Source organism: Psittacula echo (assembly GCF_963264785.1).
Source record: "Psittacula echo genome assembly, chromosome: 5".
NCBI classification, from domain to species: domain Eukaryota; kingdom Metazoa; phylum Chordata; class Aves; order Psittaciformes; family Psittacidae; genus Psittacula; species Psittacula echo.
Window position 1 is genome coordinate 30925016 of NC_137739.1, and position 25645 is coordinate 30950660.

At 38.4% G+C, this 25645-nt stretch overlaps 2 protein-coding genes across 10 annotated transcripts in view; one reads left to right on the forward strand and one right to left on the reverse strand.

Annotated features, from left to right (window-relative positions):
* The window catches only part of RNF141 (ring finger protein 141), a 44449-nt gene that overhangs the window by 17723 nt on the left and 1081 nt on the right, over positions 1-25645 (forward strand). The gene's annotated exons all lie outside the window — the stretch shown is intronic.
* The window catches only part of AMPD3 (adenosine monophosphate deaminase 3), a 34850-nt gene continuing 10114 nt past the window's right edge, over positions 910-25645 (reverse strand). For all 3 annotated transcript variants that reach the window (XM_080619307.1, XM_080619306.1, XM_080619308.1), the window contains exons 6-15: positions 24230-24359; positions 14466-14660; positions 14084-14215; positions 13046-13209; positions 11754-11880; positions 10799-10962; positions 8815-8935; positions 6699-6872; positions 5495-5605; positions 910-4605 (exon numbers count right to left, since the gene is read on the reverse strand). In XM_080619307.1, coding sequence (XP_080475433.1) covers positions 4429-4605; positions 5495-5605; positions 6699-6872; positions 8815-8935; positions 10799-10962; positions 11754-11880; positions 13046-13209; positions 14084-14215; positions 14466-14660; positions 24230-24359 — 1495 coding nt within the window. In that variant the 3' untranslated portion in view covers positions 910-4428. The remainder of the gene's footprint in view (positions 4606-5494; positions 5606-6698; positions 6873-8814; positions 8936-10798; positions 10963-11753; positions 11881-13045; positions 13210-14083; positions 14216-14465; positions 14661-24229; positions 24360-25645) is intronic.

Genomic DNA, 25645 nt, shown 5'->3' on the forward strand with positions numbered 1-25645 from the left:
ACAAGTCTTCTACTGGCACAAATCAGAACAGGTTTTTTTTTATAACATTGAATTGCTTTAACTCAGGGTCCTGGGTTCAGCAGTTGCAGTCATTTTTCTCCTTCTGAGTAGCTGGTGCAGTGCTGTGTTTTTGACTTTCAGCCTGGGAACAGCGGTGATAACACCCATGTTTTTAGTTGCTGCTCAGTAATGTTTACTCTGACCAAGGACTTTCTGAGTTTCATGCACTGCCAGGGAGGAAGGGAAGCTGGGAGGAAGCAGAGACAGGATACCTGACCCAAGCTAACCAAAGAGGTATTCCATACCACAGCATGTCATGGCCACTATATAAACTGGGGACAATCACCCGAAAGGGTTAGACCACTGCTTGGGTTGGGCTGGGTATCAGTTGGCAGGTGGTGAGCAGTTGTATTCTCTTCCCTCATTATTACCCTTATCATTATTATTATTTGTGGTAGCAGTAGTGGTTTGTGTTATACCTTAGTTACTGGACTGTTCTTATCTCAACCCATGGTAGTTACATTCTTTCGCGCCTCCCCATCCCTCCGAGAGCGGGGGGAGGAAGTGGGGAGGAGTGAGTGAACGGCTGTGTGGTACTGAATTACCAGCTGGGCTTAAACCACTGCAGTCAGCTAAGCTTTTAGCTCATTCTCCTGAATATTGGTTATTATCTTCTCTATCTCCACTGCAGTTTTATTGTTGGGTGCGGGTTTTTTTCAGTTTTCATGCCGCAGTAGTCCTTCATTTTGGTTTGGTCTTCTGTACTGCTAACAGGATTAGTTCTGCTTAAATGCAGAGATTCTCAGCAGCTACATATCTTACTGAGAGGTATGACAGACAAAAGCTATACCATATTATTTTATAATTTATTTATTATTGTAATGTTTAATGCTTCCACAAGAGGCAAAAGATGAACATGATTTAACCCAGGCACAGAAAGAAAAAGCAGTTTTTACAGACATCCTTCCCCCCAACACCTTTTTCAGACTTAGATTTTAACTAGGCAAATAGAAGAGAAAGGTTTAGTGACAAGTAAAGAACAAAATGATAGGAGAGGGTGAACTTGCATAACCCAGCAGCAGAGCAAATGCCTGAAGTTTGCTAAAGGAATATAACAGAATGGAAGAGCATCACTAGAAACTGTTCTGATAGATATGTTGTAAACATCAACTAACCATAATTAACCATTTTACATGAAAACATAAAATGCTCTAAGCTAACATTTAAAGAAGTCTTAATTAATGTTTGAACCTTAACACCAATGAAATTATGAGAAAATAGGATAGTCTCCCATTCTGAAGCAACACCCACCACAGTAACGACCTACAGTGATGTTCTTCCAAGTCCCCTTTGTTTGTGTAAAACACAAGCTGTGATGTAACCAGGTTTGGTCTCAACACTGTGGGGACAGGGAGAATCAGCAACTGCCCTGTCTTGCATTTGAGTAAATGTTTAGGACAGTAGTTCACACTGGACCTGCCCTTCATTATACACATGTTCTCAGGCTGCAAGGTTGTTTTGAACAGCCATACATTAGAACAAAAGTGCAACTTGGAAAAAAAGGCAGCTGAATTTTAAACACTAAACTTGAGAATCAGTAACTTTTGCCTAATTAAAAGATGACCAAAAGAGGTATAGTTATGGAAGCACGAAAGGATGTCGGGTTCGTTCCCCTAAATGCAACACTATTAGCTCAACTTATCCTTAAAAGCAGCACACATGGAAGCCCAGAAAGCAGAATCTCTGCTCGTGGCCATTTGCATGTTATTATTGTCAAAATCCTAATTACTGTCCATTAACTGTATATTCAAATCCAGTTTGCGTTTTCTTCTTCAGTTAGAGCTACAGACATATTAGAACCTTATGAGTTTGAGGTAAGGAAAGATGAAAAGGTATTAAACATACACAAATTTAGTATAATATTAAGAAAACTACATAAGAGATCTAAGTGACAACAAAAGCGACACTAGTAGCAGTATTAAGGTGAAACAACCCAAGTACAGTAATGTTTGTCAGATGAAAATACTTTCTAATTCTTCAAACCAAGTATGTTACGTATTTCACCTGGACACAGACACTTTTCTCAGGTAATTAATGTTATGTTGATAACAACTGATTAGTAAGTTGTACTAAAGAAAACAAAGTGTCTGAATTTTATGCAGCTAAAATGCTTGAACCACTGTTTTCAGACTTTGTCTTAAGAAAATTACATTCACCAATCCTGGTAATGGATTATATGAACTGCTGAAGTTTAACAGTGAAGCCAGTAGGCACTGTTGACTTAAGAACTTTGGACCATTGCATTATTGTACACTTGAGAAGTGTAGCACAGTTTTGCTGTAGCACAGTTTTTTAGCTGCAAAGGAGTACGAAGTCTGGCAGCAGTTGAACACTGCAGACATTAGGCTAGGTTGCTGAAGAGCTGAAGTAGTCAAGTCTCCCACCACCTGTCAATATGCAACCATATTTTACATTAACAATGTCTGCAATCACTGCAGCCCCTATGCATGACACACTGTAATAGTGACTGGATGGCCAGAACTCTGCTCCTGTGCCTTAGTATCCCTCAGAGCAGGCTTACTTCCAGGCTGCTTCCTAAAGCTCTTTAGGTTTAGTCTCTTGGGGGGGCTCTTACAGGGCTGCACAACTATAGGAGGTGATAGGGAACTCCTCCTTCCCTTACTTTGGTGCCATTTCCCTGCAATCACCATTTTCGGACAGCAAGCAGATTTAAAACGTGCCCTTGTAAGTATTGCTTTGAACTGCCACAGCCTAAAGGGAGAGTGTTATGTCTTCAATGCTTATATACGTTTATGCCATTAATGAGTCATTTGCTACTGGTGATGTCACCACTGCTACTTCTGGCTGCATTTACAAGGGAAAGTGAGACCTGGTCAGCTCTTGAAAGGAAGGATGTAGGTGCCCAAACCCTGGAGGAAGGGCATGGCCTAAGGAATAAAGTGGCACACATTGTCTGATGTAAAACATACAGGGTTCTAAGTCTAGTGAGGCTTGATTGGTTAGTATTCATTATTTGCCCTTCTTGTGTGTGAATTTTCAGTTACTGTGAGAAGCTGCCTAACCTCCCTCTGTATTACATGAGATCCCAAAGGCTCTAACCATAGGTTCGTTATTGTAGCTTAGGGAATCTAGGTCTCAGGAAGTGTAATGTGTTGGACTTAGAGGCATCAACATCCTCTGCTGCCCCTAGCCTCATCTCTTTTTGGGTGTGAAACTACATGCAGTTTCCACAGTACATAAATGCTATCATGTTATAACCTTTAATCTTTTCTGAATGTGTAGTACTGTGTCTTAAGAAGGATGAGCAAATAGAAAAAAGAGTGAAAGTGATAAATATTCCAGGAGCTGTATTTTACTAGCCACTCCATCATAAAAAGTTTAACATAATTTGAAATGCCATGTTTCAAGTGGGCTAGCTTCTGTACAAATAGACAGTTTGACTTCTCATTCAACTCTAACCAACTAAAATACAAACTAATGCAAATGTGTAAACAAGATGTCAGAAGTAGGACCAGAACCCAGGCCTGGAGGTTCTACCACTGATTCATAAGAACACTTCCTTTGTTCAAGTAAAAAATTTCTCTTTACATGCAACCAAAATTATCTGCGTAAATTTCTAAATAATTTGAACTGGCATATCCACATATTCCCATTACAAACCAATAAAAAAAGTATTCTCACCTTTCAAGGCAAAGTTTTCATGATATAATTAGACTCATTATTACAACATACAGTAGTGATGAATTTGACACTATGTTTTCTACTTAACTAGATTAAAAAGCATTAATCTGCTGTTCTTCATAGATATCCTACATGACAACAGGAAGTAGTTAGTCATTAAACAAGACTACCTGATTCTGGTTTTTCTTGTTTTCCAGTCTGAAACATTAAGATAAAAACTGTGTCAGAACACCTTCCAGAACGAAAGGCTAGGCTCAAAATTATGGACCCCATACAAACTGCTAATGATAAAAGGTTAAACTTACAAGTGCTAAATGCCATGACTGCTGCTGAGACTAGCAGGACAAAACCAGATGGATGTGTACTGTCCACATCTGCAGAATCATAAGGTGCATATCACAGATGTGCTACAAATATTCTCTGTTGTTTTCCAAGCTATAATATAGTGTACAGTTAAGACAGCACGAAACAAATCTTACATGAGTCTGAGCTTGCATTTAGTATTTACAGCCATCTTACAAAGCCTAATGCTGATAAAAACTGAAGTTTTTGCAATGAGAATAATGCATTAAAAAATAATGGCAAACACTGTTTACCTTCCATAAATAGATAATCTTTTTCTCTGTACTGTTCAGTTATGTCTTGGTAGCATCAAAGACAGATGATTCAATGTTAGCAATTTTTGCTTCTTAGGAGTGGGATGTTCTGGTTTCTTTGAGTTTGTAATTACTTTGTCAGAGTAGAAATCTCTTCTGTTCTCATAGCATCAGACAGGAAACTAAGTTCATTGCACAGTGTCTCGTACCTGAAGGCCATCCGGATCTGTGCAACATTTGTCTTTCGAATGTCATTTCCCTCAGGCCCTTCTTTACAGTAATTCACCCCTAAGAATTTCTGTTTTTCCTGTGAGTGGTATTAAATATAAAAAGGAAGAAGTCAGTTCAACTCATCTGATTTATTGGCTGAGTGTTTCTTAGCTGAATGACTCCGTGCAAGTGAAAAGAGCAGCTTCAACCAGCTGGCCACTGATTTTTGCCTCAGAGTCTTAACCAGTTCTGGAGATTTTAAGGCCAAAGTTACATATATAATTACTCAGCAGTGCATTCAGTCTGGCTTGCTAAAACCCTCTGTGCTAGCGTTTGGTCTTTACTAATACTCCTTTCATATCAGAGGTCAAAAAGAGGCTTAAGATTTCTTTTGCTAGTTAAATATTGCACAAGAGGCAAATCTGTAGTTGTCACTCAAGAATACTGGAAGAAACAGCAGAATATATTAATAAAGCCCCTTCACATACCAGCTCCTTGGAGAGAATGTTTTAAAATGACACAGAAGATGCTCTAAAGTAAGTCATAGAGGAAACCATGGATGTATAGAATTTTTAAGCCAAAAGGGATTTCTGTAGTACTCCCTTCTTAGCAAACACATCTTGCTTTTGACAGACAGTTTGTTTTTACTCAATGCAACACATGATGTATGAAATTGCTGGCAGAGGGATATCACCCAAATAATTAAAGGTTTGAGACTAGAGGCAGAACCAAGTCTTAACAGGCACCTGCTCTCTGCATGTTTTGGGAATTCCAAAACAAAGCTAATGAGGAAAACATGTAATACTAATACTTTTTAAAATATAAGACTGCACAGCAGATACTTTGCCAAGATTTCTGGAAAAGAGAATAGGGGTGTGTGCAAATACATCACAGAAGCACCTACTATTCAATTTTCAAACTACTGACTTCTCAGTTCCTACTTGCCCTGATTCTTGCAAAAAGGGATTTTTTTCGGCCATAATTACCTTATCTGACAATCCACTCTGTAGTACGCTGTTTCTTGCTATTTCACACAAGTCACAGGTACTTAGTTTCCACACCTGGGCTGCAATAGCATATTCTTCCATGAGAGCTTCCTGTATCACCAAAATATGTTTAATATTAAATTAGAGGTAAATAGGATGTATACGGAGGTATGTACTCATTACTAAAGAAATTCATATACGCTCTTTAGGTAGCTGTGAAAAATTACAGATTTGAAGATTTTAACATCACAATTACTAATAAAAAGCATTATTGATTTCATATTTCTCAAGGGCAACTGTTAAATAACAGGCATGGGCTATCCAGTTATCTTAGGCTAAGAAATTGTAGCCCACAGTCAGGATCCTTTGAGGTATTTCAAATGAGATCCCAGGGAAAATAAACACCTTGGAGGATCTAGTCTTGTAACTCTTTAACAAATATCTACATAGACAGATAACCGGGCAATTTCTCACTTTTGACCTTCCACACAAGGAGGTTGGGTCTGACTAATGAATGGGCTGTCACAGCTTACAGTCTTCCACACTATGTGTAACTCTGCTGGTGCTGCATTACATCCATGCAGCAAGCCCTCACAGAAGCTGTCTTTTCTAGCAAAGACATGTCATGGGCCAGAAGCCTGAGTGAAGCACACCAGAGCTCAGCTTGTCCTCACAACTCAGAGAATTGAGCAACGTACAGGCCACTGTAAAGCATAACATGACTCAAGTCAGTGCCAACCACGAAAAAGGAGCATCAGAACCAATGACCAGGCAGTTCTGTCCTGCCAGGCCACCCAAGGGCAAGAATCAGTTCACTGAGCAAACAGCTGTCATCTTCAGAGATTCCACATTGTGTTTTTGTAATGTACTTCCCCAGATTTATTAGTAAGGAAACTGGACTTTCCTGGCACTCTAGAGGATTGTTTATGAAGGCTCAAACCTCCCTTCAGCCTCATCCTTCATTCTATACTTCAACAGCCAACACTGGAGAGGCAAGAGTACAAAAGAAACATAATTAGGAAATCAGACATTTCCCTCTGAAACCTAACAGTGAGTAGACTGAGAATGAGGAAGGATAATGAATGAAGTGACTGGAAGACATGAAACTTGATATCCTAAGCAATGATATGAAATAGCTTTCAGGTCATTCTGGGCCTATTTAGTGCTGTTGCCAAATTCAAAGAGAAGTGCTTCTTGTTCTTACCTTTGTGTAATGAAACTGCATAGGATCATCTGTGGAGAGAGAGACATGAAGTCCCTTATGTAGAAACTCCCGTAGTGGATTTTTTGAGTACTCCAGGAATAGGCTGTTGTTACTAAGTGGGGACATAGCAATGGGTATTTGTGCAAGATAATAAAGATACTGGAGGACAGGACTCTGCAAAACAAAACACAGTCAGCATTTAATGGTACTACAGGCTAATGAAAAAAAGGATTTCCCTTGGATAAAATGGAAACAGCATTACAGAGGGAGGAATAAGATCCAGAAAATTTCGTTGACACTAAACTCTAACCTATTTAGAAAATATTTTAGAGTCTGAATTTTAAATGTTACTGATTTTTATACAAATAATTTACATTCTTCAACATACATGTCATCCTTTTAAAAATACAGTGACTAATGTTACTGTAGATTAATAAGTATATATGACTATGCAGGGCACTGCATTTGATACTAACTGCATACCTTCCCCAAAAACCTGAAAATCACAGGAAACAGATGTGTAAGAACTGCTAAGTTTTTTCAAAACTGAAGTCCAACAGGTAAATTTTCAGCGCAGAAAAGGTTTATTATATGTCTTTGTGGCTGTTGCACATAATATAAATCTTTTGTGGTCACCTCATCTTTATTGCTATTTTTTACTTAACCAACGTGTAAACCTAGTAAATGCCATTATTATTATCATTGTTGTTATTATTATCATCTGCTGTGCCAGGTCATTGCACCGGGCTAAGCAGGAAAGAGTGAAGAGAAGAATGCTTTGGTCACATATAGCCTTAGTACTACTCTGGTTCTAATATTAGGAATTACTGGTTCTGAGCATAACGTCAGACATGATTTTAGGCAAGATTTTTCTTTTTTCTTGTATATGTTAACAAACACAGAGAGAATTTTACAGCATTAACCAGAAAAGCCAACTTACAAGAGAATGCTTTCCAAAAAATTACAGTAAACTCAGTGCAAGTCTGCCACCCACTGACCAATTATTTTAATTACAGGACAGCGGCCTGGGGATGACTTACGTGATGGCTTTCATTAACTGATACACCAGGAATGATAACATTTGTCCTGTCACAAGCAGCAAGCTGTAAATAAAATATTACTGTGCTATTCAGCTATGTTAAATTTCTTGATCAATTGATCCCAGTTATTCTAGATGTAAATAATCATAACCTTAATGAATTTCAGAATGAATCCTGAATTACAAGGATGCCAGTCAGGGAAAATGACCTTTGCCCCTCTGCAGAAGAAACCAGAGCTTGTCTTAAGTTCTTCTGGGATCTAAATGAGGAAGTAGCAACAAGTCTAAGCAGTTTTTTTTCCATTTTAGCTCTGCTTGCAGGTGCTGTCAGGTCCTTGACATATCTGAACAGTTGATCTTCCCTATAAAGACATAGCTTTAAAATAATTTGGAAAAGATTGGTTTTGTAGCTTAAATAGAAAATTCAGCTGAGCTTATTTATTTCACAGAATGGTTTGGATTGGAAGGGACCTTAAAACTCACTAGTTCCAACCACCTGCCACAGGCAGGGAAACCTTCCACTAGATTAGGATGCTCAAAGCCCCATCCAACCTGGCCTTGAACACTGCTAGGGATGGGACAGCCACAGCTTCTCTGGAAAGCTTGTTCCAGTGTCTCGCTCACCCTCACAGTAAAGAGCCTCCTCCTAATATCTAGTCTAAATTTACCCTCTTTCAGTTTAAAGCCATTACCCCTTGTTCTGTCACTACATTCCCTTGTAAAATGTCCCTTTCCAGATTTCTTGTCGGCCCCTTTAAGTACTGGAAGGCTGCTCTAAGGTCTCCTTTGAACCTTCTCATCTCCAGGCTGAACAAGTCCAACCCTCGCAGCATGTCTTCATAGCAGTGCTGCAACCCTCTGATCATCTCCTTGGGGCCTGCTTCAGCAGGTCCACATCCTTCTTATGCTGATGGGCCCAGAGCTGAACGCACTCCAGGTGAGATTTCCAATTGAAGTGAAGAGTTACTTGCGCCGTGCTAAGAAAACTGATTTGGGGCTGCCAGACAAAGTCAATTTGCTGACTGCTGTTTGAACCAGTGACTGATGTCTAAGCAGATAGTGATTAGTTTAGGTTACCTTCTTCAGTAGCAATCCGTGAGAAATGTTGTCTGCTGTCAGAAAGGCTGATACAAGGTGTGTGATAGACCCAGCTTCTCCACAGTGCGGTCGAAACAGAAAAGTACACATGCCTCTTTCCCTAAGGAGATTAAAAGCAAGTTCCACTAACAAAATTGCACTGTTAATGCACTGGTTTCCATCTATTTTGCATATAATTAGCATTAATATGGGAATTAAAAAGTTACACATTCTCATACAGTTTGGTGTAACATCTAATCAGGCTGCTGTTGAAAGGGCCAGGTCTCTATACCCAAGCCCCTGCCATCACCTAACGTATTTGTGCCTTCCTTCTTTCCTTCCCCAGTTATATCTCATTTAGCAATTGTTTAATATTGGGTGAACAGTTATCAAACTGTTTTCATCAGCTGCGGGAACTAGGGGACGGAAAGCTAAGTGAACTGATGCAACCTATGGCTGCATAATTCCTAGATTCAAAATGAGGGAAGCAGTGGAAGCACATTGCCGAGAGTTAGTGAACACTATGTAGTGCAGTGACAACCTGCCATCTCACCACATTAAGCCTAGCATGAAGCCACAGCCTCAGCTGCACAGAAGTGTTAGTTGTTACACTAGACTTAACACTATAATTTCCAGAACTATTTTATTTTTATCATCTGTATTAAAAATTATGCTGAGTTTTAGGTTATAATGGACCCTATTACTCAGTGAAGACAAATGTCCGATAAGTATTTACAGATTTAGATATATTCAAAGCAAAGAATTTCAACAAGGAGTGCTAAAGTAATGAGGAATTTCTAGGATGGAAGTTTAGTCACGTTTCTCCTGAAAATGGATGCAAGGATATAATCCACCCTTGCTGACTTTGCTAATATTACGAAAAGTATAAAACAGTCTTCTAATGGACTGGCTGTGGTGCCTCAAATACTCAGTATATTTAACAGGGTGAACAGTTTTACTGACTCATTGATGAATTGTGTCATTATCTCACCTAGCTATAAAGCATATTTGATTATTACCTAGGGAGATTTTCAAACAGTAGTTGAAATGATTTTGAAGTAAGAAAGAAATGTGTGATGAAAGGGATGACTTGGATATCAGCTGCTGTACTATGTCCTTTCCATTTGATGTTTTTATTGTGAGTTCTGATTCTGTTGGATGGTCAAGAGAGAAATGCTTGAGGTAACAGTGGGAGAGAAGAAATAACATTTTAAATGTTAACTTGAATAAGACCTGTGAAAATGACAAGCCTGTGTACCTCCTATAAGAAAATCCTAAAATACTTTATAAATAATAATGAACCAAATCCTTGCAAGGTACATGATGACACTGTAATATCAGTGGATAACCCCACTGCCTCAATTTGAGTCAGTTGTGCAGATCACTCAGTGAGTCAGCCACAAAGTTGGGAATATAACCTGATGTTGAATTTCAGGCTTTACTGAGCCTGATGCCAAAATCTGCTTTTACAGTCATGATCTCACGTTCAGAATCATACCTCTCTGCATTACTTGCCTAGACATTGGTCTCAAAGGTAGTAAAACTGAATGAGTCAACATGCATGCTAAAGTTAGCTAGATGTGCAGTTTATAATTATGTCCTCCTTTGTCTGTCTTTGGTAGCAGCAGCCCTAAAACCAATATTTCACAACGTAACTTTGTACCTCTTAAATTACCAGGAGATAGCAAGCTACCAATAGGTACATTATATTTGGAAATCCACTATGAATCCAAGCCAAGGTCAACAAGTCAGTTTTGTATCAAACCAGTATATTAACCAGATGCCTTTACAATTTCTGAGTATTGCATTTGAATTCATTTTGCAGTTAACGTTTTCAAAATAACTTGCGTGCTCCTTTTGGACTCTTTAAAATAATTCAAGATGACCTTTGCTTCAACAGATGTATGATCTTAAACACTGATTTAGATTAAGACAAAGATTACTGATTTTTCTTTCTGAAAGCTTGCAAAAAATGACTGCTTACCTTCTGAGGTTGTTTAGCAACATGATGTTCACATACATATAATACAAATAATAGCTATACGGGGGATTCTTCTCACTCGTCCAGAGGTCAGGGTTAAGGCTTTTGTCAGAGAACATATGGCCACTATGTTTGGACTCATCATCAACACTGTCAAAGCCAGTCACCTGGTGGGAGAAGAGACTAACAGAAATCAGTGTTTTCAAGAAGCAAATGTCAATGTTACTTTTCCTTCAGGACTTGCATGTACAAAGCACCTAGTCCTCTTTCTTCATTTCCTCCTTATGCTAGCAGTCCTGCCCTCCGACCACTCCCTGCAGACAGCAGGAGTAATGTGTTTCCTTGAAGGCGGTTTCACACACACACCGCCTTTTTTTTTTTTTTGAGACAAAGAGGAGGCCCAGGTGCACAAAAGCCTGTAAAATTCCCTCAGATCCAGATCAGAATCCTTTAAACTCATCCGTTTTTGTTATCTGAAAAGCAGCTGAAGGCCAGAGGCTTCCAGGAAACCTCAGAGTTCTGAACTGGGGAATATTTGGAAATGGTTCTTTTAATTATGTCCCAGCAGCTACATTCTCACTTCTGAGTCCCATCAGGATCTACACAATGCTTCCTCTCAGTTGCCTTGTTTTTGAAGGCCAGTCCCAGAGGAAAGCTCGCAGTGTGCATCCTGGACTACTATGTTCCCTCTGCACAAGAGCATGCAAATGTCTTTTGGCCATAGCGAGGATTACTGAGAGGACAAATAAAGAGGTGATGAACTGTTTCAGGGAAATAAATAGCGACTATTTAACAACAGGACCCTACCCAGGCTTTTATTAAATTGCCAGTAAAACAGTAATACAAGTAATCTATGGAGGAGGAAGATCTTAGTGTCTGGAAACAAGTGTGGACAAACAAAATTTATGAGTAGGAGAGGAACTGTTTCATGTGAGACAGAAAATCCAAATATACTTACATATTTGAGGAAAAGGTGCAATTCTTTGTGGTCTTTGGGATTGATTGTTGCTTCAAACAAAGGTACAAAGATGTTCTCCAACATCTTCCCAAAACTAGGCAGAATATTTTTTGACCTGAATATGTCACTGAAGAGGAAAAATACAGAGTTTTGACCATTTTTTAATAGGCTTTTATTTTTCCTCCACTTTCACATTTGTTGTTATTTGAGTTTATTCTACAGCTTCAGTTCTGCCAGGATTAAAAAATTAAAAGTTTATGTCAGGGCAGGGCTTGTCTCTGTGCTCCATTTCCTGCACCTCCTGCCACTCTGCTTCATGCAGGCTCTGCTGGAGCTCCTGAGCGCTCCAGAAATACAGTATGCAAGGGTAGATGCTCTCTCAAAAAGAGTGACCCTTTCCTTTACAGCAATCCAAATACCAATAGGTGAGATAAAGAATTACCTCTCCTGAAAGATTCTGTTTTCCAAAGTTGTTAACTACTTCAAACAAAAGTAGAATATTCATTCTGCTTTAGTGAGCCTCTCAGAACAGAGGGACAGTACTTCAGTGTGTCATTAAGTGCAAGACTTAACAAAGGTGTTGATTCTGCTGTGTACATAAGAAATCAGTACATAAGAAATTAAAGGACACTTTCTCCCTAATGAGAAACACACTCTGGGGGATATATGCAACCATGACAGCTCTTTCTCTACTCATATTCCAACTATACAATTTCAAAACATGAAGCGCAGCTTTAAGACTTGAAACAATTATCGTGGGACGCTATTATATGTATTAGAAACAAAGAACCATTTATTAAAGTCCCACAGGATGCTTAAAAACTAAGAAAAACTGATAATGATTTAAGCTTGCAAATCAGCAATCAGGGTTGGGTTTCCAAGTTCACTGTTATTTAGTCACTGATCTTAAGGAAGTTTGGTGGTAACAGTTCTCAGTTATGGAATTCAAGAGGTGATTTATTTTCATTAATAACTGTGTTTTAACTTGCCCTTGAATGCAGCCTAATTTCACTCAGTTGTAATTTTTGATTTTTAGTATCTTCAGACTTACAACTAATTCACAGTAGTTTTGAATAGCTTCATAAAGAATAGGTTCAAACCCCATCTCCTGTCTTCCACCCCCAGACTGTCAGGAAAATCGCAGCAATGGTCAAAAATAAATTTCCCAGGCTGTTGCTTATAAATAGCACTACAGGAAAGCTCATCAACCATCTAAAAAATACCAGAAATTAAAACAAATCACTGGTATGATTTCAAGCTATTAAAATTACCAAAAGCTCCTGATTACTTACTAGATTCTGGGAACCTGAATTATCCAGCGCATATTAGGGGAATAAACTTTATGCTTAATGAACCATTTTGCCAAGTTCAGCCATTCATCTGGAGACCGTCCATAAATGGATAAGCGGGGTTCTGTATACTGGTACTTACTTTCTTCTAGTTCACGGGCTACTTCCTATTAAGTAATAAATATATTTAATATGGACACTGAAGATCATTTACAGCTAGTAATATATTTATCATACTATTTTCCTCAGACCAGACGTAATTGTATTTTCACTCTTTAAAGATAAAAAGGGAATCTTTTGTCTATTAGTCAATTATTTTATTTGAGGCATTTAAATATTCTGCTGGCAAGCTATCTCAGAATCATTTCACTGTAACTAACTGTAACACCTAGATTTAGAGGACAATATTGTGCAGTTGCTGCTAACACCTTTGTAAGACATATGTTTAAAATTGGTAACTCAGAATAATACTATTTAAACTGTAGTAAGTGACTGCATAAAATATGCAGAACAATAGAGAATCTGACCCAAAATACATGGTAGTAAGCAATTTTAAGGCTGTTAATTTTAGAGAAGCACTTCTGTATGTTTAAGAAAAGCTGACATCTAGTTCATGAAAGCTACTAATTCTTTGGTTGTAAGAAATTAATTTGAAGCCTGTGCATACATGTGCACATACAGTTTTATGCAGAGGCACTGCCCTAACCCCTCCTTCCCTAGCAGCTATCACTAGCCTGCTACATCCTCACAAAATATTAAGCCAGTGAATTGACTTTTGGCTGCTCTCCATTAATTTGAAACTGTACCCAGCACTGCTTTGAACTCATACACAGGTTATGTGTATGAGTTTCTACCTCATAAAATGATTTAGAAAGCAGCAGTGGCTGACTTAGCAGAGGTCTTTCTCTGATGAACTGCCAGAGCAAGCCCAGTACCTGGAATCACTTAACCATAGTGTTAGCTCTAGATACAATTATGACATCACATACCTTTTACAAACCTTAATTTCTCTATAGCTGGAAAAGCGTGAAACTTATTTACCTTGACCATACGAGCAAAATATTCACCACCAATGTAGTTCTCAGTTTTCAAATACAAGTCCCTCAGCTCACTGGCACCAACTGGATTGTACTTCGAATTGAATTTGTCAAATCGATGAAATGTTTGACGACCCTGGAGGAGGAAAAGAAAAAACAAATAACCATGGATTTAAGTACACACAATAGTTTATAAATTAAATTGCCTAGCAATGAAAGGCACATACAAGAAAAAGCCTATGCTTATTTATGTCAAACATGCAAAGTAATGCATGAGTTCAAATTCTGATTTGATAAGTTATCGTGCAAAAACTGTAGAAACCAGAATTTCACACTGAAAAAACTTAAGTGTTTTCTTGTTTACTTTGTCAGTTTGATAGACTTACTGCATGGACATCTAAAGAGTCTACAGTGAGGTCATAAGGATCCATGTGAAGGCTTTCAAAGACTTGCTTTAAAGTCATCTTCTTGCCTTTCTTCTCTGCAACAATCCTGTCGGGCTCCGTTTGATATGTGTGCTTAATAAACCTTAATAAGTGTTTCTGGTTCATGCAAGCAGCAGCATGGATATGAGTATCAACCTGAAATCAAAAAGTTATTCATGCTCATCATCCATATACATGAACTTAAATTAGCAAAGTATCTATGTCAGTGACAACAATGACTAAAGCCTTCTAAATATTCTCCAAGTAACAAAAGGATTAGTGCCTAAGCAAGTCAAAATGTTTCAGAACCCTGAGATTTTAGGTTTGGAGGAATTATTCAACAAGCAGAACTATAAATGAAACAGCCCTCAATTAACAGTTCCCTACTTAAATATTTTTAAACAAGATACATTGTAAGTGCCAATCACAGAACCTGGGTTCAGATTAAATTTTATACTTCCTTAGGCACTCTATACTAAAGAATAAATAATACTAAATAATACTAAAGAATAAAAGAATACTAAAGTATTCTTTACTTCATCCATAAAAGGACGATGTCTTTCTAGTTTATAGACTGTAGTCATAACCACCCTCTCTGGCTGAAAGAACCTGGAGTTCTTAGCCATTTCCAAAAGCATAATTCATGGGTTTTTACTTCAACCACATAAAACAGCGTAGGTTACTACAACTGCAAAATGTACATGTGAGAAATTTTGTCACTATTTTTTCAAAGTTTAATTATAATACAGCAACTCATAATGCTGACGGATTTTTCACTTTCTTTACATCTCTTCACACAGCAAGGGAAGTGCAAGCTTCACAGAAGGGCTGAGAGTACTCCTGCAGTTTTTGTTAAAGTCCCATTTAAAAACAAACAAACAAACAAAACCCCAAAAAGACAAATGGTTTCCACAGGTATGCTTTTTTTTTTGCCCAGAGCCTGCATATCTGTTTGAGCACCTATATTAGAACACAATCCGAAGAAACAACTGATGAGACCGGGGGCTTGTTTGTTGACTTGAGTTTTCCCTTCAGTACGTGTAATGCTTTAGTGCTGCCAGCAGGTATGTAAAATGAATCCATTGCAGTTGCTTGCAGTAAAGGGTTTATTATCTTAACTACACTGAGAAAGAAGAAAATCCAGTATATTCCCCAACTTCTTCTTGTTTGAAAAGGCAGATAATACTAATTGCAGTTCACAAGGACCAAGTACCTGAAAGAATACGCCTTAGCTAGGATAATGGCCTTAAGGCACCTACCAGCACAGCAATACCCAGTACATGGAGCAGCAAAGCTGCTGCTCCAGGGTCCATTTGTTACAAATTTCCTTGAGAAATTCTGACTGAACAATAAAACAGCCTAATGCATGTTCTAGGTAAAACAATGAAATTACCAAAAAAATCCTATCAATTTAAAACCAAACCAAAACAAACCACTGTTCTGATTAGATTTCACAGTTGACACATAATGAGCACAATGGCCCTGGGAACAGGCTGTCAGACTCTGAGGTTGCCTTCAACTCCAGACTGCCAAATCCTGGCAGAAGCAGTTGCAGCTCACTCAGAAGCTGCAGTGCTGCATGCAATCTGTCTGCTAAGCTTCGCATTTTCCTCCAGCCCAGGCCCTACCTGGACATAGACGGTCATGAGCATAGGGATGTAGTCAGAAGCAATTGCCAACATTTACTGTTCCTAACATCTGCCTTGTGTACCAACAGACTGGTACTGGAGACAAGTCTTACAAGACCAACTGACAGAATGGTTCTGCAGAAGGAGTCGGGAGTCAAATAATGAGTCTGTAATACAAGTTTCAAGATGATATATAACAGGGACAGGACAGTTCAGATAGTAAGTCTAAAAAGCACCATGCAGTACTGCCCTAGATATTGGTAGGTGATGGTTTGGAATCATGAAAGTTAACACTCGATCATGAGGTCCTATGTAAAACTGTAGTGGGAAAGGCTGCTGTGACTTCTTATACAGAGTAAAAAAGAGCTTCAAAGCAGAAATAAAAAATAATCGTCCTTCTGCACAGCACTGGTAATCCAGCTGTCAGAATGCACCCAGTTTTGCTGTCTGAATTTAAAGGTTTTAAAAAACCCTGAATACTGACAATGTTCCTAAGAAACATCACAAAAGGAAATAGGAGATTCCACATTTCACCAACGTAAGTAGTTGACATCCCACTCTGCTTTTAAGGATCAGTAGGAAACACATCACCAAGTAGCTGAACAAATAACAGCCACACTCCTGCAATGTAAAACTCAACTTATGCTGTCATACACTCCACAGAAATGCCACTGGTTTATTTGGCATGTGTAGTCATTCAATTTCAGTTTATACATACACAATTTGTTGCAGTCTTCTAAGGGTAAATCTATTTCCATATGAATGTTAATAGTGTAACTAAAGACCAGGATATAAACTGAATCCTAACCCTGAACACATAATTGCTGCCCAGTTCAAATACACTAGACACTTTACAGCTAAATGAAAAAGCAAGAGACATATTGCTGTCTTGAAGTACATAACATGAAGTATATTACTAATGCACAGTAAACAATGCTGTGTCTAAAATAGTCAAAACAGCTCCACTTAACATATTACACTCTTCAGACTACTTATGCATGAACCCAAGTGCACTTCTGTTTTAGAAACAAATATTGTTTACTGTAAACACTTCCTGGACCAGTGAAATACTACAAACTACTAGGCTTGGTTGACTTATGTGGGAGAATGAAATAATTAATAGATGCCCTATAAGCTCTAAACATTCAGAAAAAGCAAGTCATAGGTATAGAATACCAGGGTTAGGGAACTTGAATAAGAGTAGGTTACTGAATTTCAGAATGCATTAGTTCCAGTGGTGGCTCAGCTACTGGAATTAATGAGTCTTGAAAAAATAAAACATTTCCTCTCTGTTTACATCAACATGAATTCACCACTGTTAGGAGGGCAAGGACACAAAACCAGGAGACTTTTTGTTTCTTTTGTTTGCTTGTTTGAAAGGATCACATGACACAGTAGTAACTGCATTTCTTTTAAAGTCATGCTTCCCTCTCAAGTGTGCCTTAGCACTTAGCACACTGTCGTGGTTTAAGCCCAGGCCGTAAATCAGAGCCACGAAGTCCACTTCCCCCCCACCTTTCTTCCGTCCGCTCCTGGAGGGACGGGGAGGAGAATCAAAAGAATGTAACTCCCACGGGTTGAGATAAGAACAGTTTAATAACTAAGGTATAACACAAATCACTACTGCTGCAACCAATAATAATAATGATAAGGGAAATAACAAGGGAAGAGAATACGATACCCCCCGCCGGAAAAGAGAGCCCGACAGAAAGAGGACGTGCCCTTCCGGGTAGCTCCCAGTTACATCCCCCGGCATGACGTGCTGTGGTATGGAATACCTCTTTGGCTAGTTTGGGTCAGGTGTCCTGTCCCCGCTCCCTCCCGGCCCCTCCTCCTCCCTGGCAGAGCATGAGACTCACAAAGTCCTTGGTCAGTCTAAACATCAGTGTTATCAGCTTTGTTCCCAGGCCAAAAGTCAAAAACACAGTGCTGCAACAGCTACTAAGAAGGAGAAAAACTGACTGCTACTGCTGAACCCAGGACACACACTTTCACACCTGTGAAATCTTCCCCTGTCCCCACAAGCATATTCACACATAGCTCTATAGCTGAGCTAACCACATCAGGCTTATTCTCCAAGAACCAAGATTTTCCTTTATATTTTTTTCCCTCCTCCATCTCCCTAAATAGAATTATTTCCCAAGAGTAAAAAGATTTTCCTGGAGTCTCTTTCATGCTTTCTCCAGAGAATATGCAGTATTTTGGCTACCTTTATTAACTACTCAGTATATTCTGACCCTTAGGTAAGCAGCAACTTCAGCAAGTCTTTAAGAGTATCCTGCAGCTTTTTCTTCATTGCTTTTAAAAGGAATGCAACTTTTTGGAAGTTTTAATGACTGGAGATTTGACCTACCCTAGCACATAATTAATCAGTGTGTATGCTTTTGTGCATTTTCACAATTCAGGGTGCAATCCTATCTAAATGAAGTACCTAAAGACAGAATCCTTAGACGTAGCTTATATGGTCTGATTTGGTTATGGATTTTAAAATTATTATTTTTAGTTGAAGCGCTGTCATGCTAAGAATTTGTTTCTAATTTCATTGTTATTTATTATGAAGGGCGTCTACTAAAAGAATTTTAACAGATTGAGTTCATGTAAGTGACAAATGCCCCCTTTGCCTCCTTTCTCCCTCACAAAAGATAAAACCAGTCCCAGTTTAAGCTGTTGCTATTTTGCTTTTCATATAATACATGAAGTAAGCTGAGGCTTTTCTGGGCTGTAACAAGCCTCTACCGTAAGGTCTATTTGTGCTGTTTGCAAACATTCTGCTTGCATTTCCAAATTTGATACAGTGCCACTTCAGCCCAATTTCCCTTTAGTAGAAAAAAAAAACCTCAGCTGCATGCCCTTAGCCATATTTCCTGTTACAGCTATTACTGTCCTCTCCCACAGGAGGAAACTTTTTACTCAAGGTCACCTTAATCTTCAATGAAAAAAAAAGAAACAGAATGACTGACAGAAACCTATCTTGGACCACTTAATATGCCTTCAGTGAACTCACCTTTTTAACAATGAGTTAACAATCGTTAACACAAAGCTCTCCTTAATTCTTTAAATTCCATCACCTCATTCAAGCAATGGTGGACATCAGTTTTCTTGCAAATAAAAGATGATCACTCAGCAATTCTCCATGTAAGGAAGCCAGCCTGTCTTCCTTGGCACCGTCTCAGTTCAGGCTAGCCCTTTCCTTTTTGACCTGACCACCCATGCCATTCTCTCTTCAGTCTTTGCGGATGAAATGCTTGTACTTCTTAGTCAAGATAGTTACATGTGTGTACGACTTCCAGCTCGAAGGAAGTTCTCACTGGCCTCCAAAACATGTCTCGCCAGCACCAGCTTCCCTAAACTACTCTGCTTCCCTCATCTTCCTGCATTGCTTCTTTTTTCTTCCACTGTCTTTCAGATCACCACAAAACATCTACCTCAGGGCTTCTCTGTGCATGTCAGAAATAGTTTTGCACTGAATTTGGCATATGCTCTAGATTCAAAGTGATATATACAGCAAAAACAAATGCCAAGGGCAGCCTTTTAATGATACTGAAATTATCCAGTGCATAATCCAGTGTATAGTAAGTAGTATCCACACATGCAAACTACCTGATTTTTGAACACATGAACTTTAACAGAGAAACATTTCTACCCCAATAGCTCTGGGCTTCAGGAGCTTGACACTGCAGCCTTTACTTCAAAGCTGGATTGAAGGGAAATCACTCCACATCCTACTGCTGGATTCCATGTTCACCAATACATTCATGCAGCACTAGCTTTTTCAGATAGGATGCAACAGCTTTATAAAATGAGCTTGATTCTTTCCTCACAGCTCTGTAACAGGCATAAGTGGCAGGAGACACAAAATAGCCTAGCAGAGGGTAGAACAGTAAAGCTCCTAGTGGCTGAAATAGTCCCTAAAACCAGCCACTGCCCCTCAGGAGCTTGTCTAATTCATACTTACGGCATACAGAGCAACCCCAAAACCAGGAGAGACAGGAGATGCAAATCCCTGTATCTCCAGCTTCTCGTGCAGCTGTACGCGTTGCAAATGCACAGAATCAAGCCCTATAATGTTTGTATTCACACAAATACAGAAATACACTGCTGAGAAGTAAAACTAATTTTTCTTTTAATTACTAAAAAAGAGGATAGAGGAAAAGCTTTCTTTATGGTATCTACAGAATTTTTGCATTACAATGATTGATGGCTTTCCCTGGTCATTATTTTGTGCTTACTTTGCAAGACTGAGCGTAGATGCAAAAATTTACCTCAGCATCTCTGCAAGACAGGAGGGGAGAAGTAGTATGCATAGTGCTTTGAAAGCACAAAGTACAGCTTTAATGCCAGTTAAGAGTGGCAAGGCACCATTACATGTAATACTAAGAGAGGTGCACAAAGGCACTCCTGTCCTTTGAATCCGGTGCTGGCCCAAAAGTCTTCACATTCACTGTCAGTAAGTAGCTACTGGAGGGAAAAAAAGATTCAACCTCAGAATCAAAGTTCAGGGAACTTACTTAAGTATAAATTCACTGTTCACTCATAAGGCTTTTAATCATATGTTTAAAAAACAGACATCTATTAATCTCATTCAATATTTTGTGAGATCTATAAAATTTGCAAGTATATAAACCCACTCAAACATCCTTTCTTAGAAATAACAAGTGGTATTTAAACCCTGTGGTCACAAACAAAAGCTAGAAATTATTTCCTTTTTGTCTAACTAATACCTTAAAAGAAAAAAATTATCAGTTGTGATGATCTAGACCAAATGGTATGTCACAACAGCCATCAGCTACTGCAACACACAATTCAGAAGGGCTGTGTAAGCCACTCTAGAAACTGCATTCTTCGACTGATGGTTCCCCTGGTCTGAGCTACACAAGGCCAGGCATCTGAGCTACTGAAGCTGTAGGCAGAAGAGTATGACATGTAAAAGTCACTGCTATGATATACAATCACGTTTGGTTTACTGACAGACTGAAATAATTGCTAAAGAGAGGAAGAATATGGAAGGAGGCTTAGGCTGTAATTTTCTTCTTTATAAAACTGTATCAAACACAGTACATAGATATATGTTATAAAGGCAGCGAGTATGTGTTAGGTAAACAAGTAGCTTGGCTTCACCTTTTTTTTAAAAACAAAAAAAGCAACAACCTCCCCCCTAGAAATAACAACTGAGACAAACCAAAGTTCCTAATAACAAGAACAGCTCTTGGTCCTTTACTTTGAAGGTGTATTTCAGCTCAGAAACTGAATTATCAGTCAGCTCTGAATTATCAGAGGCTGTTGGGCACAGCGGTCTACTGGAAGCCCCACTCAAAAAGCCTCACACACTTGCTTTGGAAGGCAAGACACCCTAATAAACAAACTAAAACTCAGTTCTAAGTTTGTGTCCCACAGAGCTGCACTCTTGTTGCTTAATTTCATCCTTAATGCAGGCAACCTAGGAGTTATGTGGCAAACCTATTTTTACGGCATTTTTCAGTTCATCAGCCGGAGAAGGTGGGAGAGCCCTGCTGATGCTAAACTCAAGAGTCTTCTCTAAAGTTAGCATTCTCCAACTCAGACAGTTATCTGCCTCCTATGGAGAGCCAAGTGGAGCCAGCCAGTCTTTACCACCTGTGCATTTTTGTTTGTCTATAGATGTATCTGTCAGGTTATTAAAAGGCAATTTTCCAGTTCCAGCTTGATCAGTGCAAAACGTATCTTTGGTTGCATTCTGGTTACATCCACTATGAAAGATACACATGCGCATTTCCCTTACTTAGCAGGAGCCTTATCTTGGGATTTATTAAATAGATGAGCTCACAGGAGAACTCCCATAAAACCTGGAAAAATGGGGGAGAAGGAAAAAAAAAACCAAACCCACACCACAATAACCTTTGATTGTCAATGCCAGCAAATAATGCTGGCCAGCTTCCTGTACCTTTCTAAATACAGCAATACATGCTCACTGATTGACCTTGACACTACATTCATAATTGTTTTAATTTGGGCATTTTCCATCAATTACATTGGCTCTTTTATGTAACCAAATGGATTTTACCAGGTTTTCCACACTAGTATCTGAGGGATGTAACAGACAACTTCACTAATAACCCTACTGGAAGGTGAATCTTATTTTTTGCTTTCCTCATGAGCAGTACACATTGTTTAATGATTGACTAACAGAGAGACAACCTGAAAATGTAGGCCCTAGAAGTGTGTTTCGTATTACAAGTTTCACTGCTCAAACTGTTATTAGGAAGGAAGCACTTTGGGGAAGTTACAGATCCAATCATTAAATGAGTTAGCAAGACAGAGAAAACAAGATTACCCGGGACTTGCAGGAACTCTACAATGCAGTTTACTTTTCAGAATGCTTCATAAAAATGCTGCTTGTAAGCTTGCTTCAGAAGAATACTATTTTAAGCAAGACTAACTCTGGAGCAAGCAATAACTGGCAGTAGGAATGACCTATGGCAGAGAAAAGCAAGCTTGTTCCTGCACTCCTGAATTTGAGTACTGCTAGAGTGGAAGTGATGAAAATTTTGCGGTTTTGAACAACATTAACTCATTTGTAGATTGCCTTATTTAATAGCAAATAATTAGAAAATAATTAAGATACGCTCAGAGACATTGAACATTTGCTTTTAAATCAAAGGTTGAACTTAGCAAGTACAATCCTGTTAATTACAGCTTCTCCGTAATCAAATTGACTGTCTGAGGCAGTTACCTGACCCACAACTCTGTCCTTCACACCTCTCCATCACCATGTATTTTATTATTAATGTCTGTCACCTAGTGAAATGTTTTCTCTGAATGTGGTATGGAGTAAGTATCTTCTCCAGGGTTATGCAAGAAAACTGTCAAGTTAGGAGTCAAGCCTCTGCCACTTGAGTCCTGCTTTAAGTGAATTAGCTTATAGATCCTCCTGTTCATATACTTAACAGATAAAAGTGTGAAATTCATTAGAATTTACCTACCAACCCATCTGCTTCTAGCCTTGTGATAGACAGGAGTACAACCATCAAACACTTGTGTTTAGCAGATTTTATACTTGATTGTTTTTACCACAACAGTGGCAAACATTCAGCAGCCAGCACACTGGACACTACTGGACACTACTGGAAAAAGCAAAAATGACTTCTTGGTGTAATTAATAAAATTACACTAATTAAAACATAAAGATTAAAGTATTGATCTAAACCCTGAAGTTACAACATAAGGACTAAGTCCTCCGGTTGCATATAGAAACAATGCAAAATGGGTCTGAAGTGGTTAAAAACACCAGCAACAATTACTGCTTTGTGAAGAAATCTCTCCTATCAAAAAAGCAATCTCTCTCCACTAACTTCCTCTTAAGTTCAAGAAAGAGAAGCAAACAGAAGCAGGCTAACACTGGTGCTTCCTTGCTTTGAAGAGAAAGCAGCTTCCTTGGGTGTGAATACATCAGGAAATTAAATCAGCTCCCTCATTCCCCTACCTGTCTCCTAATTACACCCCCAGCTATCTCAGAGGCAGCTAAGAATATAAATCAAGTAACTTCTTTCAGGTTCCATAGACATTTCTTACCAGATACTGATGGCAGCACAAACCCTCTGTTCAGTTTCTGTGGGAGGTCTTTTTAATTTTGACACGTATTTAAATGCTTATTTTCAATATGAAGTTAAATTTTTATCCAAAACCTATACAGCTGTTCCTACTACAGTCTAGTATGAGTTACCTACATGAAAGCAGGCAAATGCACTTGACTGACTTCAAGTGAATTAATTAATATAAATTAAACCTCCATGTGGATATTTCTATTCATAATCCAAGTGAGCTTCATTTGATTACATCTGTTTCACTCCTTTGAAACAATCTACATACAATTAAGCTCCTTTGATTCCAGATAAGTAAAACAGATGAATTTAGCCTAATCCAATTAACCCACTTGCATTCAAGTTCATTTTCCTGGCATGTTCCCATGTAGATCAATTTTAATAGTCTTAAAATAATGTAGTTCAGTTGAGTGCTATACACACATCACTTCATGTATATAATCTACACCTCATGCAAGAAAAGCAAAATTGCTGGAACTCCTACTCACAACATCATGCCTTTAACCCTTTTCCCACTTACCTTTCTCACATTATAAAAGTCTCGATGAGGATTACTCTTTAATTCTTTAAATTCCGACATTTCATTTAACATCTCATGTAAACTAAATTTAGATTCTAAAAAGTTAAGCCTCCGATGACAATATGTTTTTCTGTAAAAGAAAACACAAAAGTCAACTTAAAACTATTTCTATTTTAAGTTCAGAAAGAACTTAAAAGTTCTCACAATTTTTTATTTTTTTTTAAATGAAGACAAAGACAAATCCATTCTTCTTATCCTACTGGTTAGCAATCAATAGCCAATATGATTTCAGACCAAACCTCAAACAGAACTCTACAGAACTGTGTTATGTCCTTTAAGTTGTCCAAGTATTTATCACTGCATCTGTGAATATAATGCAGTTCTTTCAATAATGATGATCAGAGAAAGCGTAAAGCCTGTAATAAAATGTGATGTCAATTGCTACGACTCTGAAACTATACCTTCAATAGAGCAGATCACCTCATATATAACAAATCACCAGGAATCCAGACTACAGATCACTATTAAAAAAAACCACAACAACAGAAACCCAAACAACTCCCCAAGTTATTTGCTTTTTCAATGTGAATATAAGAAGCCAAGCTATGATCCAGTACACTTACATTTTTTATGCCTTAAAACACATATACTGTGTAGAAATATCTTTTTTCTAAAATATTTTCTTTTGCTCTTCTTTGAAAAAATCATGCATTTTTGTTCCTGCTTGCCTACTTTGTCTTCACTTTCATCTTCTGTTATGGTTCTCTTTCTATTTTTAACCAATAACATGTTTTTTCCCTTCACCATCTGTCAATTCTTAGTGAATCTACAGTATTTTTGTAGCACTAGTCATGTAACAGCCTTCTTTTTTCTGCTTTATTGTTGACAGTCTCTCCTTAGTGGGACGCAAATCCCATCATGCACTTGAAAGTCCAATTCAAACACAGTCTTATTGTATCTGATATTGATCAAAACACATTTGCCCACTGCAGGAAGTCTTTATTGGGTTTTCTGTTACTCAAGACACTGAAAAACTGAGGACTGCAGGTGAGATTTTCACCAGCTAAAGAACAGTAAAGCTTAAAGAGTAATGGATTCTTGATCTCCAAGCAGCCCCATGTGTGACAGACATAAATGGCAGAAAAGCACTTTCTACAAACAGGGAAACAATACCACATAAACAGCTTATGCTCTTTACTTCCAGGATTACTGGACTCTTTCCTTTTGGTTTGTGTGTACTTATCAGGAAATATGAATCACCCTGCAAAAGCTTAATCTGAAGAAGTGAAAGGAGTAGGTAATTGCTCCTGCATTCCCAAAGGTGCTGGGTGTTCTAATGTCCTCCAAGGCCCTTCTTACGGCTTCCTGATAAATGCTGTTAACAAAAGCCGCAAAAAGAAGGGTCTTCACTATGAC